This window comes from Neofelis nebulosa, chromosome 5 (assembly GCF_028018385.1).
Source record: "Neofelis nebulosa isolate mNeoNeb1 chromosome 5, mNeoNeb1.pri, whole genome shotgun sequence".
NCBI classification, from domain to species: domain Eukaryota; kingdom Metazoa; phylum Chordata; class Mammalia; order Carnivora; family Felidae; genus Neofelis; species Neofelis nebulosa.
In genome coordinates, this window is record NC_080786.1 from 143,020 (window position 1) to 161,341 (window position 18,322).

Consider the following 18,322-nt stretch of genomic DNA (forward strand, 5'->3'; position numbering starts at 1 on the left):
TCATCTTTCCTTCCACAGATCCCGTGCCTTTCAGCCTCCAAGCCAGGTGCAGTTACCGCTTACCCGCAGCGTATAAAAATACGTATTGCGTGCCTACTATGTCACTGTTTTAGACGCTGCAGATGAGGTAGTGAAGAAAATGAACTCGCTGCCTCGTGAGGCTTACTTTCGAGTCAAGGGATGCAATGATAAATAAATACCTCTGGGGGAAGAGTATTCCTAACAAAGGGAACAATCAGGAGCAAAGGCCTTGTAAGCAGGAGGGAGGTGGGGCACACATTTCAGTCCTTATAGACCATAAGGACTTTGGATGTGCCACAAATAATATTGGAGGGTTTGGGAACCAAGGAGTGACATGATCTTACCTTTTTCTTTTCTTGCCACATATTCAAGGTTTATTAGCTATTAGATACAAAAGAAGCCAAGAAACTTGTTCCCACAAATTCTGCAAATTTCTTGCTGGTAGTCCCTGGTCATTCTGACAAAAACCTGACATGGACATTTCACTAGATGACATAACGTTTTAAAATTTTGCTTTAGCTGCTCTGTTGAGAATAGTCTGTAGGCGGGTGAGAGTAGAAGCTGGGAGTTGAGGCTATTGTAGTATTCCAGATGAGAAACGATGAAGGCTTGGATTAGTTTAGAAATGATAGAGGTGATGAGAAATGCTTCTGCGTATAAAGCTGATGCCTGAACAATGCAGGGGTTAGGGTCACTGACCCTGTGCAGTAAAAAATCCACATATCACTTTTGACTCCCCCCAAACTTAGCTAGTGTTAAGCCTGTTGACCAGAAGCCTTACAGATAAGTCAATTCATACTTCTGTAGGTTATATGTATTATGTACTGAATTCTTACAATAATACCAATTTTTTCCTAAAATTTTTTTGTATTCCCAGGCTACACAGTTCTTCTGTGAGTTTTCTCAAATTGCCCACATCTCCGAGTTTTTCCAGTAAATTTACTGGGGGGAAAAAAAACATATAAATGGACCCATTCCAACCTGTGTTGTTCAAGGGTCAACTATATTTTGAAGGCATGGTCAACATGATTTGCTAATGAGTTGGTTGTTGGTTAAGGATGACTCTACAGTCACTGATGTGAGCAACCACAGTAAGTTTGCCTTTTAGAAATAGAGTAGACTGAAAGAAGAATGGTTTTAGGGAAAGGGATCAATAGTTTTATTTTGGATGTGTTAAGTGAAAGATGTCAACTAGACATCCAAGTGAAAATGTCAAACAGGCAGTTGGAATAAGAGTGTACCAGGAGCTCTCTTATCCATTAGCTCATGTAGGTGAAACAGCAACCCTGCCATATTTCAAGAAGGAGACTGAGAAACAGAGATTCAGAGAAATGATAAGACTTACACAAGTTCATGCCCCCTAGTTGATCCTGGACGTAAAACTCAGGTCCATGACACTATTGTCACAATATCAAGAAACACTTAAGAAAAATATTCATGTACATTAAGACAGTTATGACCAATTAAGTCTAACTTTTCATGTATTCTTTTATTTGAGGGAGGGGTCATTAATTCTGATTCAACATGGTAACTCTACATTTGGTCCCAGGAGGTAATGATTACTCTCCTTAATATTCTAGCCCAGTTGTTCTCAAATTTTAGAAAGCATAAGAATCAGTTGGACCCATGTTAAAAATACAAGTTCCAGGGGTGCCTGGGTGGCTCCATCAGTTAAGCATCTTTTTTTTTTTTTTATGTTTATTTTTGAGAAGTGGGGAGGAGCAGACATAGGGGGACAGGGGATCTGAAGTGGGCTCTGTGCTGACAGCAGGCAGCCTGATGCAGGGCTTGAACTCATGAACCACGAGATCATGATCTGAGCCAAAGTTGGACGCTTAACCAACTGAGCCACCCAGGCACCCCAAGCATCTGACTCTTGATTTCAGCTCAGGTCATGATCTCACAGTTCATGGGATCAAGCCTCACCTTGGGCTCTGTACTGTCAGTGTGGAGCCTGGTTGGGATTCTCTCTCTCTCTCTGATCCTCCCCTGCTAGTGTGTGCTAAGATAAATAAACTTAAAAGAAATACAAATTTCAGTGCCCCTCATTCAATTTGTTGCCTTTATCTATAAGCGTATTCTTTTTTTCCGACAAAAATCTATCCACTCGGTCCAAAATGACATCACTGTTCAGAATCAGGGTATTTTGAGGGTTACAATTGCCTAAATATTCAGCATTTCCATCTTTATCATGACATTTGCCAGCTAAAGAAATTCCAACTCATATTTGGGTAAATGAAGTCAATATCCAGTTTTTCAGGTCTTACTTTATTGGTCAAAATAGTGATAATGCAATGCTTCCCTTTGGAAATTCAGCCTATTTGAATATAGGTCTCTCAGGCTGTTAGAAAGGATCAAGATACTTCACTTCGAGTGATATATGCACCCCTATATTTATTGTAGCATTATATACAATAGCCAAGATATGGAAGCAATCTGTGTCCATTGATAGATGAATAAATAAACGTGCTATTGATAGATGAGTGCATAAAGATTCTTGTTTGGGACAGGGCAGGTAGGGGCACACCTTTACCTCTGCCCCAATACAAGCTGTTCATTAACTTTGACTTTAGCATATTGCTCTGGACAAATCAGAGGCCCCTGGCCAGATGTGCAACTTCTCTTATTCCGGCAGACGGTTGGGAATTGCCCAGCTGTTCCTGATCCTACTGTTCAAGTATCCCACATGTTCACTCTCAGAAGAAAACTTAGGGAACCCCGGAGACGAGGTGAATTGTCTAGTTTTTCCCACGTGGCTCTCTAAGGTCTCTTAAAGAAAAACCACAACTATCATTGCTCCAGTGCTCACTAGGATAGATGTCCATAATAAACATACAGCTCAGAGAATACAGTTGTTAGTGGTTTAATATTTAGCACCATGGCAGCTGCCATGACCACCTTTTCCATAAATGGCCCCTGTAATAGACCGCATACATCCCAAATCCTAAGGGCACCAGTGTGGTGGTTCCCAAGGAAAAGCTTGAGTGTCACCAATTTTTGCTCACTGCCAAAGCAGCCTGAATGCTGACTGGAGAGTTTCACTGGTGGTGTCTTCTTGACATCAGGACATGCTCTATGACTTGCCAGGGCTGCTACAGTTATGATGTAATTGCATTTGTTTTGGCCCCTCCACCCTTGGGAAGCAACATAGACAGTCACAGACATAGACAGCAACATAGAGTCTCAGTAAGGGGATACAACATTTTTCAATTTTTTCCAAAATGGGACTCAAAGTATATAATTAATGTATACAATCTAAAGGCTGACCATGTACATTTGTGCCCCATGGCCCTGAGCATGCAGCTATGGTTACCACTCCCTCTTCAGTCTAAGGGGAATATATATTGTCCTGTGATTACTTTGTCTAATAATCTCACCATAGCCAAATATTGGATAACTATTGACTCTGTTCATCTCCATCCACAATCCATATGGCACCAAGTTGGCATTCAGTTGGGAAACTGAGTATCTGTAAATGTATCATCCATATAGAAGACAATGCAACTGGAAGGGATCTGGGGGAAAAGCCTGTTAGATTATCAGATTATCATTGTTTTTAATGAGCCAACAATTCCTAACCAAGCAACACTTGAGGAAGACCCACAGGTCAGAAAAGGGGTGGGTCATCACACAGTTCTTTCCTACTGTGGTTTCATGTAAAGCATTCACATGCCTTAACAGGGGGTCTGTACCTCATCTTACGTAGCCCTGTGCATACATTAGTGGGAAGACTATTGTGGTTCAGTGAGGAATATCTACATTGTCCTATTCTAGATGAAATAGTTGTACCATTAGTTACCTGGAGCCAGCTGACATGACACCTTCTCTTTATACAGCTGGAACAAGTGCTTCCATGAGGCCCCATCAGGCTAGAAAATGTCCTAACGTTAGAATCAGAGGATGATATTTTCCATTAAGCAAAAGCTACCTTGTGAATACTCACAATTTGTCCCTAACAACTAGAGGTTTTCATGAAGTGAAAGTTTTCATGAAAGTATCCTTCATAGCAGGTCAATGCCTTGACAGAAATGTTTCCCATTTAGTACAGAAATGGGTACTGAGTATTGTCTAACTCAGTAACTTTTTAGTACCCATAGTCTCTTGACCTTTCCTGCTAGATTTAAAAGCGGAACAATTAGGGTTGGGGATGTAGAGTATAGGTGTGGAATATTTTCTTTCTGTGCATAAGAGGTAAGAGGATAATGTGCATATGAGGTAAGACGATTAAGTGTCCAGCTCCTAGCACCTTTACTGTCATATCTGACCACTTAAACTATCTCCTGGGTATAAATTCACACTAATTTTTAAAAATAAAGTGGGGGTCCTTTATGCCACTACTTAACAGTCCAGTAAAAATGATTTCTGGATATATATTACCAAAATTTACAGAGGGAGAAATCTAAAGAGTACAACCACTGAAGAATCAAAATGTTGCTAAAGATATGTCCCTCCCAATTACCTCCTCCTCAAAAAAGGATCTGGCCACTATTTTTAGCCTTCAATGAATAATTCCCACATTATGCAAACTATTTCAGAAAACAAAAGAGAAATAAACTTTCCATATACATTTTGGAAAGCCAGCCAAACCTTAGTAAATTAAATCTAGTTCTCTACATTAAAAAAAAAAAAAATCATCACAAACAAATGGATTTTATTCCAGGACTTCCAGGAAACTTCAATTATTTGGAAGGTTGTCAAAAAAATATGAATTACAAAAAGAATAGATGACATACACCAACACATTTTTAAAAAACTTGATAGAATTTAGCAACTCTAAGTGTAATCATTGCTATAGTGGGTACTATGTGCCAAGCACTGTTCTAAATGCCTTATACTTACTAATGAACTAATTTTATCCTCACAACCATAGCTTTAATTTACAGATGGAAGGACTGACACACAAGGAAGCTAAGTGACTTGGCCAGGGCCACATACCCTAGATGAGTGGTAAGCCAGGATTTGAGTTAGGATACTAGGATTTGAGTAGGATACTACTGTACTATCTTGCTTCTTCTAAAACAGGAATAGAAGGAAACTTCCTAAACACAATAAAGTACCAGAAACCAACAAGGAAATAATGGTGGTGAGATGTCCAGAATACATGGGGAAGTTCTCAATAAGGCCCCCATTTGTGATATTCCACAATGAGATGCTGCTTCCATCTTTAGAAGCTTCTACTTCTAGTTGGGGTGAGAACAGGGATATCAGGCCCAATTTAAGGATGGTCCACCTAGAGAACAGAGTTTTTAAAAATTATTTATTAAACAACTACTACATGAAAATTATCTATATGCTAAAAGAAATACATATCATATCTAGCCTCAAAGGGCCTACAATAAGTTGATATGAAAGTATACACATACACACTGAGAATAATTGACAAGGTAGTTTAACAACAGTTGTACCAGCTGTAGCACCAGCTAATTGGAAGCAGTAAGGTCAAAAAAATAGATGTTTAAGAAGGATGACGGAGGATTTCAAGAAAGCCTTTTAGTGATTAGAGGGATCTGAAAGGATCTAAGGGACATACATTAGCAAACAGGAAGAAAAGTTTTTATAGATAGGGAACACAGGTGATGAAGGTCTGGATTATTGTGGAAGCTTAAAATCTATAGGGATGGGGCACGTGGGTGGCTCAGTTGCTTAAACACCCGACTTCGGTTCAGGTCATGATCTCACAGCTCGTGAATTTGAGCCCTGCGTCGTCAGGCTCTGTGCTGACAGCTCGGAGCCTGGAGCCTGCTTCAGATTCTGTGTCTCCCTTTCTCTCTGCCCCTCTCCCTTTCCTGCTCATGCCCTGTCTTTCTCCTTCAAAAATAAATAAACATTAAAAAAATTAAAATCTATATAGGGAGAACCTTTGCCAAGAGTAAAGGAAAAGATGAATCTGACTTGGAAAGTGACTTATGCAGATGGTAAAATGGAGGAGATGTAGCACACTAAGAAACATAGAAGCTCTGTCCTTGAGAAGCACACAATCTGATTATGGGATACATAACTAAGAAACTGGATTTCTCAACAAATCCAATGAAAGAATGGACAAACGAATAAATGAACTTATAAGTACATGAAATGTGTAGTCCTTACTTTACCAAGACTGAGAAAGGATTACACGGTGACTCGCACTTTTCTACCTTCATGACCCACCAGAAAGTATGCAGAGAATGGCACATTTTGAGGAGCAGTTTTCAGAGATCAGGATGAGCATCCTTCTTATAAATAAAAGCTTAATTCAAAGTTCCTTGGAAAATCATGCCTTAAGAAACTGAGCGAGCCAGACCTGAATGTTTGTCTCCGATGTGAGTTCGCTGGTGGTGATTGAAAGTGGAACGCTGACTGAAAGCTTTCCCACACTCAATACACTCGTAGGGCTTCTCTCCAGTGTGAACTCTCTGATGTACAATGAGCTGTGAGCTGTCACTGAAGGCTTTCCCACAATCACTACATTTATAGGGTTTCTCCCCAGTATGGGTTCTTTGATGTACCATGAGACTGGAGCTATAACTAAAGACCTTCCCACACTCATTACATTCATAAGGCTTCTCACCAGTGTGAATTCTTTGGTGTATAATGAGGTGTGAGTTCTGATTGAAGGATTTTCCACACTCGTTGCATTTATAGGGCTTTTCACCTGTGTGGAGTCTCTGATGTCGAATAAGACATTTACTGAGACTGAACGCCTTGCCACATTCATTACATTCAAAAGGTTTTTCTCCAGTATGAATTCGCTCATGATCAACAAGTTGAGAGTTCTGATTAAAGGCTTTCCCACATTCACTACATTTGTATGGTTTTTCCCCAGTGTGGAGACTCTGATGTCGAATAAGACATTTACTCCGACTGAAGGCCTTGCCACATTCATTACACTCATAAGGCTTTTCGCCAGTATGGATTCTCTGATGATCAGTAAGATTTCTATTAGAACAGAAAGCTTTCCCACATTCACTACACTTGTAAGGTTTCTTACCAGTATGAAGTACCTGATGTCGAACGAGACTTTTACTCCGAATAAAGGCCTCACCACACTCATTGCATTCATAAGGTTTCTCTCCAGTATGGGTTCTCTGGTGGTCAATTAGTTGGGAACTCTGAGTGAAGGCTTTAGCACATTCATTGCATTTATATGGTTTCTCGCCATTATGGAGTCTCTGGTGTTGAATAAGATGGGAGCTGTGTCGGTAAGTCTTTCCACACTCACTGCACTCATAGGGTTTTTCCCCTGTATGGGTTCTGAGATGAACTATGAGCTGAGAGGTCTGCCTGAAAGTCTTCCCACACTCATTACACTCATAGGGTTTCTCTCCAGTATGGATTCTCTGGTGCCCAATGAAGTGCGAATTCCGATTGAAAGCTTTACCACATTCATCACACTGGTAAAATTTCTGTCCCTTGAGAACTCTCTGATGTTCTGTAGCACTACAGGACAGATTTGGATCCTTATATTCATCACATCCATCTTTTGTGGATTCACCTTTATCCTTGTGTGTTAGTTTGAAGAAGTCACTTTCCAGTCTGCTCCCTTCCTCATCTGAGGGTTGCCCTTCCAGCTTCTCTAAAGCACCTTCACAGGCAGTTCCTGCCTCTGGTTCCCCAGAAACCACCCCACAGAGGCCTCCTGATGTCCCATCAGATGACCCCAGTCCTTTAGAAACTTCCTGCTTTGCAGGCAAATCTGGACACTCCATCCTAGCCTCATTTGCTGCCAAAAGAGAGAAGAAAACAACTTTTATTCATTTTGCATCCTATTAAGGAAACAGAATCATCAGGATCTACGTATCTGAAAAAACCTTCACATTAGGGGACACATTAAGAGGCGACACAGTAAGAACAGGACAAAAGTGCGAACTAGCTCAAGTTTTTCTTCATGGACAGAAAGATGAAGAGGGAAAGGACGATGGGGTGGGGGAGAGTGGACAGAGCTCTGTCCTGATAGCTCTTAATTGCTCCAATTAATTACCCAATTCAAAAGAGCAATCAGGGGCACCTGAGTGGCTCAGTCGATTAGGCATCTGACTCTTGATATCGGTTCAGGTCGTGATCTTGCAGTCGTGGGATCGAGCCATGTGTTGGGCTCCACGCCGAGCAGAGACTGCTTGGGATGCTCTCTCCCTCTCTCTCTGCCCCTCCCCAACTTGCGTTCTCTCTCCCTCTCAAAATAAATAAATAAACTTAAAAGGAAAAAAAAAAAAGAGCAACTGGAGGGCAAGAGAACAGACTGTACAGACGGGTGATCTTACAGAAGTCACTTAGTGAAATGATGAACTCTAACATCCTTTCCAACCATGCCATTGTCTGCTTCCACGGTTCTCAGCAAAGATATTGAGGGGAGAAAGGAGTGGCAAATACCTCAAGTCAAATATGAGAAACAGTGTAGGCAAGCACAATTAGGAAACAAACGGACCAAAAAAAGTGATTCTCACGTGTGAGGACAATGACAAGATTCAGAGAAGCCATGGGTTCAGAAAAGCATGCAGGGGACAGCAGAGCTCTAAAAGTGGGGGTCCTCTAGTCCCTGGCGCACTGAACTGGTAGAAGGCAGTACTGCATTCCTACGAAAATTAAGAAAGGGATCGATAATTTGAAATATGACTCAAAATATGTCTTTGGTATCTTGGTCATCTGGAATCATAGGAAACTGAACAGTTCAATCTTTCCTTTGGAATCTAGAAAAGATGGGAAGAAGCAGGCAATCAGTCATGGCTAACCACAAAAACGTTGGTTCCTTTTAATCACATCTTAAGCAGGGCCACAACCCATCATGGCATTTTAGCACATGGAAAGTTATAGATATCGGGCTCCTTGGCTCCTAAGCCCACCCACCCTCTTCAGATTTGGCTACTGTCCTAGACTTGCCATCCAGAGAACCTGCCCCCAAAACATCCCCCTCCAGGAAGCTGTCCCGCCTCTGTCGTTCCTGAAGGGGAAGCTGAGGCAGCCATGCTTTGTGCCTCATGACAACTGGTCTCATTACATCTCAGACCACGACTGACCAGGGCACCAGGCCCAAGGGTAGCTTCTCCGTACCTTACACATCAGCCTCTGCTGTGGCCAGGAGCAAAGTTTGCCCAAGTAGAGATGATACTTAATGGCTGAACCACCCTTGGAGTCCCTCTCTAAGTAAATCTGCAACTGGAAATGGGGCAAAATAAAGAAAATAAAAACAAGTAGGAGCTCTAAGCTGAAATGAGGCAAGGAGAGAAGCCAAGCCATTAGGAGCCACGGCATGCAAAAATTATGAGGGAACAGAAAGTCTAATCAAGAAGATGCCACGAGAGGACAAAAGGTTCGCAGTGAAGAAAACAGGTAGCCGTGGAAGGAGAAAACAGGTAAGCAGGGAGCAACTACTACCTTCCCTGGCATAAAAATTATTTGCTGTTGTTGCTGAGGACCCTGTGCTGCTCTGGGTCAGGGCCCAGTTTCCATGGGCCCCATTTCCCAAAGGATGGTCTAGCTGGCAGGTTTGATCAGGGTTTCCATTCCTTCAGCCTTACTGAAGTAACACAACTCAGGACTTACAATAACATGAGTGGTTCCCTATCCTTACAACTACAAATTCTAACCAAACCACCTAGCTCAATTAAAAATGAAATAAAGACACTGCTTATAATTCGAAAGCTGAGTGATGGGTGCGTGACAGTTCATTACACTGTTCTCTGTACTTTGTCTTACGTTTGCAGCTTTCTGCAATAAAAACTCGAAAAAGAAGCACATAGCAAAGAAAACGTATAGAATGCAGACTACGTTACTGGGGAACAGAATCATTACCCAATGAGGCCACTCTGCGATAATTTTCCGGCATGAGGCTCCGGTACACGGCTCTCTGACTGAGTGCCGGACCTTTCCACTTCCTCTCGGTATAGTCCACAGACAGGAACTCGTACGCTGCAGAACCCTGGAATGACAAGCTTCTATTGCTCAGGGATATTCCCGGCAATACATCAGGGCAGAGACATCAGGGTACCCAGAGCCCAGGGTGGGGCCCTGGTGGGCAAAGGGGTGCTGGAGGGAGAGAAGCTGGGATGAAACAGAGTTCATGAACTCAGCAGGCAGGACCCAGTTCCAGAGGGTGCGATCAGGCTGGGAAACCACAGGAGCACTTTCAGAATGGGCCAGGGCCCGGAGATGAGTGCTAGCTGTTCCTGCACCACACACGGGAACTCAGGGAAGACAGACTCAAGCTCACCTGGGGCCTGACCATCCGAAGCACAGTTGCTGCTGCCTGGTCTCCTGACTTCCCAGCTTGGGAAACGGCAGGCACCTGGGAAGCACACTGACCTGACGGAGGAAAGAAAGCTGTGAGGACAGCCCTGCCTTGGCTCCAGTAAGGTCTGTGTCCCAGTGAGTGGATTCAAGAGAACCCAGGCGGCTCCACACACTGCCTCTCATCCCTCTTCCAGGCAGGCGTTTTTCTGAGGGTGCAGAGGGTCCTTGGTCAAACCGAGAACTGGCCATTCCTCCCAGCCCTCACTCGCTTCAACCTCTCTGAAGGAAGCTATACTTCTGCCCGCTTTCTCTCCCCATGGCTTCCCTAGCATCAGCCCAGCCTGCTTTTCTTCTCACATCTCTGGCCCCTCGTTCTGGTTTCACTTCCTTCTCTTGCCTTCTCATTATGGACACTGGAGGCTCTCAGACCTCAGAGCATCTCTTTTTGCTCTGTCAGAGATCTCACCGACTATCAATGCTCTAATGCTGCTCTCGCAGTTCCTAGCTCTTTCCTAGACTCCTATCAGAAGCTTCCAGTTACCTACAGGACGTTTCCTTTGGGTGTCCCTCATCACCTCAAATTCAAAATCAAAAATGGATGTTCTGACCATCTTCCTTTCCTGACTTCCCTCTTTCTGTCAATGAATCCAAACACTGGCCAAACCCCCTAATTTTTCCTTTCCATTGTCTCTTGGATTCTTCCTTCATATGTGTGTCACATCAGTCAATTTCTATTCCACTCAACATTGCTCAGACAATAATTGCCTCACATCCATTCTGGCACACTAGCCTCTTACAGATGCTCTAAGCCATTGGTCTTACCATTCAATCCACAATGGTTACATGTCAGAATAGTCCTCTTGAAATACTGTTTCTAACACATCAACTCTTGCCCACCAAAATTTTCCTAGCGTCAACCCTAAGGCCCTGTATAAGCAGACCCTGGGTGCTGAAAAATAGTCCTTCCTCATTACACTTCACTGGGGTCCAAGGAACCCTCATTTACAGTTTTTGTTTATATCCTCTGCTCTGGTGCCGCTCACTTTTCCCTCCCCTTCAAATGCTACCCCGTTTTTCATTGTTCAATCCCACTGCTTCCTTCTCCAATAAGCATCTCCTATCTGCTCCAGCCCACAGCGATTTTTCTCAATGTTTATGATGTCCATTATGTTCACTCTCATGGCATCAAATGCCTGGGGATAGATGTCACTCAACGTATCTTACAAAATGCCTCTTCTTGCAGTTATGACTCACTCTCTGCCAACTGGATAACAAGCTCTGTGAAAGCAGTGACTGTATACTATATCTCTCTGGTCCCCAACAGTGCCTAACCTATGACATGTGCTTGACTGAAACTTGCTAAATACATGAATGATTGGAGAATAAGCAATAGGAACAGACAAAGTTACTAGGGAAGAAAGACAGAGAGCAGGACATTGAGGGATTCCAACAGGGTGGGAGATAGGGAGATAAAGGAAAGGAGACTTGAGGAGAAAAGGGAGGCAGCACTTGAGGCCAGAGCTGGGGAGTTGAGTACCAGAGTGCCCACTGTGGAGGAGGTATGTCCCTGGGTCCTGAGGAGGCTCCAGGTGGGCTCCAGGGGCTGAACCCTCACTGAGGGGCGAGGTAGGAAGAAATTCTTCTGATGTGCCCAGGGCTGTGGTCTCCTCCAAATGTATTTCCTGTTCCTGTGCAGGAGTTGAAACCTAGGAACAAAGTATTATAATTGGATTCATAACAGTGCCCTTCAAGGTATGGAACCCAAAACCTCTAAGAAACATCCCCAAAAGAAAGCCAGGAAAAGAACAGCCAATGTCCTTCCAGCCCCAGCAGTACAGCCTTCTGGGGGAAAAACTGTCCAAGCGCAATCTATAGCATGCAATTCTGCTTGCTATCCCTCTGTTGAACCTGTCAGTAGGAGCTTGAAGACCAGATTATAAAACCATTTGAATTTTGTCAATTCTTCACACACAAATTTGCTTACGAAGAACAATCTAGAAAAAGGAGCCAGGCGAGTAATTCTGTACACTCCCTGTGACCTTAGCCTACAGAAAAGGCCAATCAGAAGTACCTAGGAAATTGGGGCGCTGGGTGGCTCAGTCAGTTAAGTGTCCAACTCTTGGTTTCAGCTGAGGTCATGATCTCACAATTTCTGAGTTTGAGCCCCACGTCAGGCTCTTCACTGACAGCTTAGAGCCTGCTTGGGACCCTCTCTCTCTCTTTCTGCCCCTCCCCTGCTCCCTTTCTCTCTCTCAACATAAACAAATAAACTTAAAAAAAGTACCTAGAGAATAAAAAATGATAGATGTATGTACATATATGTGCATATATAATGCTACTGAAGCTGACAGCAGAAGCAATGGCCCAAAACAGTGCTGACAAACCATGACAGTGTTTCTAATTTCTCTCAGTGAAAGTGTTTCCTCTTTAGAGAGGCCATCTCTGACCATACTGACAAAGCAAGGGTAGTTACTATCTCTCAAATAACCTGGTTACATTTTCTATATGTCTTAATCCTTAAATTATCTTATTTATGCCTTTATTGCCTATTTATCCCCCAATGAAATATAAGCTGTCTGAGGGTAAGAACTTTGTGTTGATCACTTGCCCCTAGAACAATTCTTGGCCTAATGTTGGTGTTAGTATTTGCTGACCGTCTCTTAATACTTTTTTTTCCCTTTCAATACTTAATACTAGTTTTTAAAGTTACCTGCAAACCCAGTTGTCAATATGTACTACGCCTCCAAAATAATTTATATAAAAAGTCAAATAAGATCAGATAGCACCAATCTTTAGAGACCTTGAAAATACCTCAGATCATAGGTATTTCTAACCCTTGCTTATTGTCATCACACCATCTCCGCACAGTCTCACGGTTACTTTTTCACCAGCATTTGGGGCAGAAAACCTAAGACACTATCTAAATGAATGACGTTTATAGGTTCACCTGCTTGCACTAACACGTACATAGTACAGCTTAGGTGCATAGGTGCAAATAACTTCTTCACAAACCCTGCTGGATTTGCCCCACTGGGTTACATCTGCTGAAATATGAAGGGACCCGTTCCTTTATTGTGTATCTCTCCAGCATAGTGACAGAACCAAGAGGCTCCCTGGAGTCTGTGGTGCCCAGGTTCTCCACTGGGCAGTCTTATAAATGGGAGTTCCAGCTCTTACATACAATTGCTGAGTACTGGCAGAAGATAGAACCTAACTGCATTGTGATAACACAGTCTTGAAATTCACCAACAATAAAATACTGGTCCAGTTCCTGTCTATTATATAGGACTCAGAAACTCCTAAGTTTCTTTTCTTTGTAGGCAAGAAAACTCCATTCCAATTTTCATTCTAAGATGGCATTCAACAGCAAGATACTAGGGAAAAACTAGTGGCTTAGAACCTAGGGAGCTGGAAAATTCTGATTCCCACACTCGATGGTAATTAGCAATAACCACACTTCGCCTAAATCTCATGGACAAAGAGAACATTCACTAACTCTGCCATCTTAGATGAATCAATTACTTTTCTGTCCTTGCATCACTTGTCAAATGGAGATGATTACTCTCTGCATATTTTTTAAGCCTGCTAGCAGCTGAAATAAGATACAGGATATAGAAGCATTTTGTAAATTGCACGATTCTACAGCCCAGCAAGGACTACCCTACAACCCTCTTCAGCCTCAAAGTGCACATTTGCACATGCTCACTCCTGCTGAGCAGAATGACTCTGATCTGCCCTGATATTCTTTAATCTCCTCCTGGCAAACTGCCATGAAAAAGCTTGTTTACTCATTTAGCCATAAATACATTTTCTGAGCCTATGCTAGGAAAGACAGACCCGTGTTCTTTTTTAAAAAAAAATTTTTAAATATTTATTTTTGAAGGAGAGACAGACAGAGCATGAGTGGGAGAGGGAGAGGGGCAGAGAGGGAGACACAGAATCTGAAGCAGGGTCCAGGCTCTGAGCTGTCAGCACAGAGCCTGACGTGGGACTCGAACTCACGGACTGTGAGATCATGACCTGGCCGAAGTCGGATGCTTAACCGACTGAGCCACTCAGGCACCCCAAGACAGTCCCGTTTTCATGTCCTCCCTGTCAGAGAACAAGCCAACAATAATGGCTGTAAGAAATAAGAGTCCAAAGAGCCTACTCCTAGGCAGGAGCCAAGAGTGTTCAGCTGCCCTGTCAACTCTAAGTTGCTCTCTTGAGTTTCTGACTTAGTCACCTTTTTCTGAGGCTCCCTGGATAAAAGATTAAGTTTTGATGGAAGGAACATTCTCTTCAGCTTAAGCATATGAAGGTGGGAAAGAGGGAAAATCTCCTTCCACCCTCCTCACTAAATGGCACTCAGAACATTTCAGCCACTAGTCTCTGCCCATGGTTGAACCTAGTTGCTCTCTAGATCCTGGTGATGGCTGATTTATCCCTGCGTTTACTTCCGTATCCAAAGAAATAATGGTTGACAATGGATTTAATGCCAAATGGGCATGGCCAGTACTCTTGGGAAAAAGTCTAGTCCTCAGACTCCAATCAACTGGAATTGATTCCCTAGGCCTAAATATTGTAACTATTTTTTTTTTTAAAGCAATGAATACAATGATATGCTGGGTACTTGGGAATTTTCATATACTGGTTTTCCCTGGTAAAGTACAAAGGAGTAAAAGTAGAGGAGAACCTAATCCACCCCACTCAGTTAGTTATAAGAGCAATTTTAGACTCATAAGAGCTAACTTACCATGTGTGATAGTCTTTTAATGTGTCAATTTAGCACTAATCTGGGTGTTGTTGTGAAGGTATTTTGTACATGTGATCAAAATCCACACTCAGTTTACTCTAAGTAAAGGAGATTATCCTAGATCATCTGGATGGGTCTGATTCAATCAGTTGCAAAACCTTAAAATCACAGCTAGAAGTTCCATGAAAAAGTAATTCTGCATGTAAACAGCAGCTTCAGCTTGTGCCTCAATTCCAGCTGGCCCCTCCTGATGGTCTGCTCTATTGATTTCAGACTTGCCTGCCAGTCCCCATAACCACATAAGCCATTTTGTGGCAATAATGTAACTATATACACAAATGTAAGTATATAATATATATAACTTCCTACTGGTTTTGCTTCTTTGGCTAAACCCTGACTGATACACATGGTCACAGAGTTAGTTCCCTCTGTTGTCCTAGAAGCCAGATTTTCCACTGTTGACACACTGCTGACTCTCCAACTTTTCCTCTGATTTGAATTCCTTTGGCTTTAAATTTGAAAGAACCCTAGGAAATAGGATAAACCAAAATTAGAATTAAAAGAAAAAAAAAAGGAGAGAGAGACCTCGGTTGGGTTTGGAAAGCTAGAAAAGAAATAAATGATTATGATGCCCTGAAATATCACCTCTGATAAGAAACCTAAAAGACAGCAAGAGAGATAACAGACTCTGAAAAGTATGAGGAAGTGAGCAGTGAGAACTTATCAAATGAAGGCCCATGTGATCAACACACCCCAAAAACTACCTCTCCCTACCGTACTCCCCCACTCTAACCAGCGTGTTGATCTTCTACCTGCCAGGAGTACTGTGTGGATCTCTAGGCTGAAGCTAGGCTCACGACACAGTATTTCACAAACTGATGCACAGAACTTGGCTGGGATGTGCATTTTTGTTTTTTGGCTTGAAGCACAAAAACTATTTCCTCTGTATCCATGGAACTAGCTTAGGAATCCTCTGGGCAAACCAGCCTAGATCTTAGGGAATGGAGAATTACTATTCCCAGGTTAGCCCAAGCACTAAAGAATGGTTCCAGAGGCCATTCTAGACTCATCTGCTCACCTCTCCTGGTCCACTGAGGTGTCTCTGGAAATCCTCCACCACAGCCACAGCCTCCTCACCATTCTCAGGTTGATGCAGCTGCACCCAGGTCCGGAGCTCCCCAGGCAGAATGGTCAGGAACTGCTCCAGCACCAGCAGCTCCAGAATCTGCTCCTTAGTGTGTACCTCTGGCATGAGCCACCAGTGGCAGAGCTCCCGGAGCCGGCTCAGTGCCTCCTGAGGCCCAGACATCTCATGGTAACATAACTGTCTGAAGTGGAGCCGGAAAATTTCACAGACGGGAGGGTGGTTCTTTTGGAGATTGCAGGCCTGACCCCAGGTCTGGCTCCCTGGCTCCTGCTTCATGGTCTGGCGCCACTCCTGCTTCTGCAGAACCGCACCCCTAGGGATGAGGCCTAAAGTTCCCCTGCCTTGGGTGGCCATTGTGACCTCAAAGAGAAGTTTGTTTCAGCAGCAGTTTGTCCAATTAAAATGATGCTCTATAATTCAGGTTTCAGGAGCTGTTTTTCAGAGGTGGGGGTATAGGGTGATGGGGTGTCACCTACAGAAACACCAAGAGAGAAATCAGAGTCCCAAAGTGTTCAGTCCCAGGCTGATGACAGACCATCCACAGTTAAAACCCAAAGCTCCGGGGGGAAAAAAAGGGCACAATCAGGGCAGTCTCTCTAAGCATCTCTCCAAGTGACTTGCCTTCTTAAACTTTTCAGTGGCTCCCATCATCTACAGGATAAAACCTAAATGTCTATGACTAGCATTCACAGCCCTTTACCACCTGGCCTTGGGCCTCTTTTCTAGCCACACCCTCTAACACTCTCTCCAATGCCCAGACTAGAAAGGCTGTAATGATCTCCAAATGAGGAATACGCAAGGTGATGCAAACAGTATATAAGAACATAGTAAGTTGCTATTTAATTCCTATTTAGCATATGTCTTATGTGTACTGAAATTCGCAAAACAGTACATATATTTAATTTGTAAGTAAACCTATGTTGGAAGTAAATGAACCTATGTTGGAAGTGAATGCTCAAATCTCTTCTTTATTGTGACAGAAATGCACAACATAGATTGAGACTAACGCTCCAGAGACACAGCTAGAATCACATATACTCTTACCCTGATTGGATTTTTCTTCTTCAACTTTTGATAAACTCCTGCTCATCTGTCAAGACCCAAAACAAATACCATTTTCTCCTGAGTGCTTTCCTGATTGTCCCATGTAGGAAGAGAGCTGGAAGCCTCCCTCTCTCTACTTCTCACTGAAACACTGCTGTTTTAACTAGTTTATGCACAACTCGTCACTCACACCCTCCTGCTAGATAGCCACCAAAGGAAAGGAACCGAACGGAGTCAGAAAATGCCAGACCTTTTTCTACTCAACCACCTCCCCTAGAAAACCTTCCTGATCTCTCGAGGCTTAAGTGTGGTTATTGCCTCAGTGGGCCCACAGCACCTTTTTCATTCAAACCTCTGCTAGAGCACTTCTCACACTGTGTTTGTGGTTTACATTGCTGTCTCCCCCACTTTGTGGAAGGACTCAAACGGCAAGGCTGTTTCCCAGTCTTCTTTGTATATAGGTGTGCGTACAGGGCATACAGTGGTAAACATTTGCTAGACAAATGAATGTGACTCATTCAGTTGATACTGAAGTGGGGGGGAAAGTTGTATCCAGTTTATATATGTAAAACTCTGAGAATCAGCACCTTCATTGTAACCAGAGCGTCTAGGCTAGTCACCACGCAACTCAGGAACCTCGGTAAACTACTTCTCTCTAGGCTTCAGTTCCTGTAAGGAAAAAACAAACACAAACAAAACACTTTAAAATAATCCGTTAATTCCGCTCTGAAATCCCACACCTGTAGAAAGTTCTGATCATTTTCCTACTTCTCTAACAGCTCCGAATGCTCAGCAGCTAATCTCATCTGCACTTTTGAGTCTCCAAGTGTCACTTGACATTTGAAATTTCGAGACTCTCACTTCTGACGCTTCCTATTGTCTTTCAATGCAAGGTTGGGAAAACATCCACCTACATTTCGCGTTAAACCAGGGTTTCTGCGGCGCCGCTCACCTCGCCACGTCTGCCCTTTTCAACCGCTGTACCGGCAGGTGCCCAGCTCCTGGCCAGGCACGGCTGATCAAGGGCACTGGACAAAGAGGAGGCTCTATAACCGGCGGCTTCCCGTCACAGGGACCCGCCGCCGGCCGCGGGGGCGAAGCGTGGGCCGGGCCGGCGTCGCCGATCAGTGCTGCGGGCGGCCGCGGCTCCAACCCAGCGACCCCGGCCCGGG

At 43.4% G+C, this 18,322-nt stretch overlaps 1 protein-coding gene across 10 annotated transcripts in view; it reads right to left on the reverse strand.

Moving 5' to 3' along the window:
- The window catches only part of LOC131511518 (zinc finger protein 660), a 31,582-nt gene that overhangs the window by 13,116 nt on the left and 144 nt on the right, over positions 1-18,322 (reverse strand). The window contains exons 1-8 of one of the 10 annotated variants that reach the window (XM_058729174.1): positions 18,103-18,239; positions 17,738-17,819; positions 16,038-16,578; positions 11,762-11,930; positions 10,205-10,296; positions 9,787-9,913; positions 7,493-7,720; positions 7,060-7,169 (exon numbers count right to left, since the gene is read on the reverse strand). In XM_058729174.1, coding sequence (XP_058585157.1) covers positions 7,159-7,169; positions 7,493-7,720; positions 9,787-9,913; positions 10,205-10,296; positions 11,762-11,930; positions 16,038-16,460 — 1,050 coding nt within the window. In that variant the 5' untranslated portion in view covers positions 16,461-16,578; positions 17,738-17,819; positions 18,103-18,239 and the 3' untranslated portion in view covers positions 7,060-7,158. The other 9 variants (XM_058729177.1, XM_058729172.1, XM_058729169.1 and 6 more) reach the window with 9 other exon arrangements.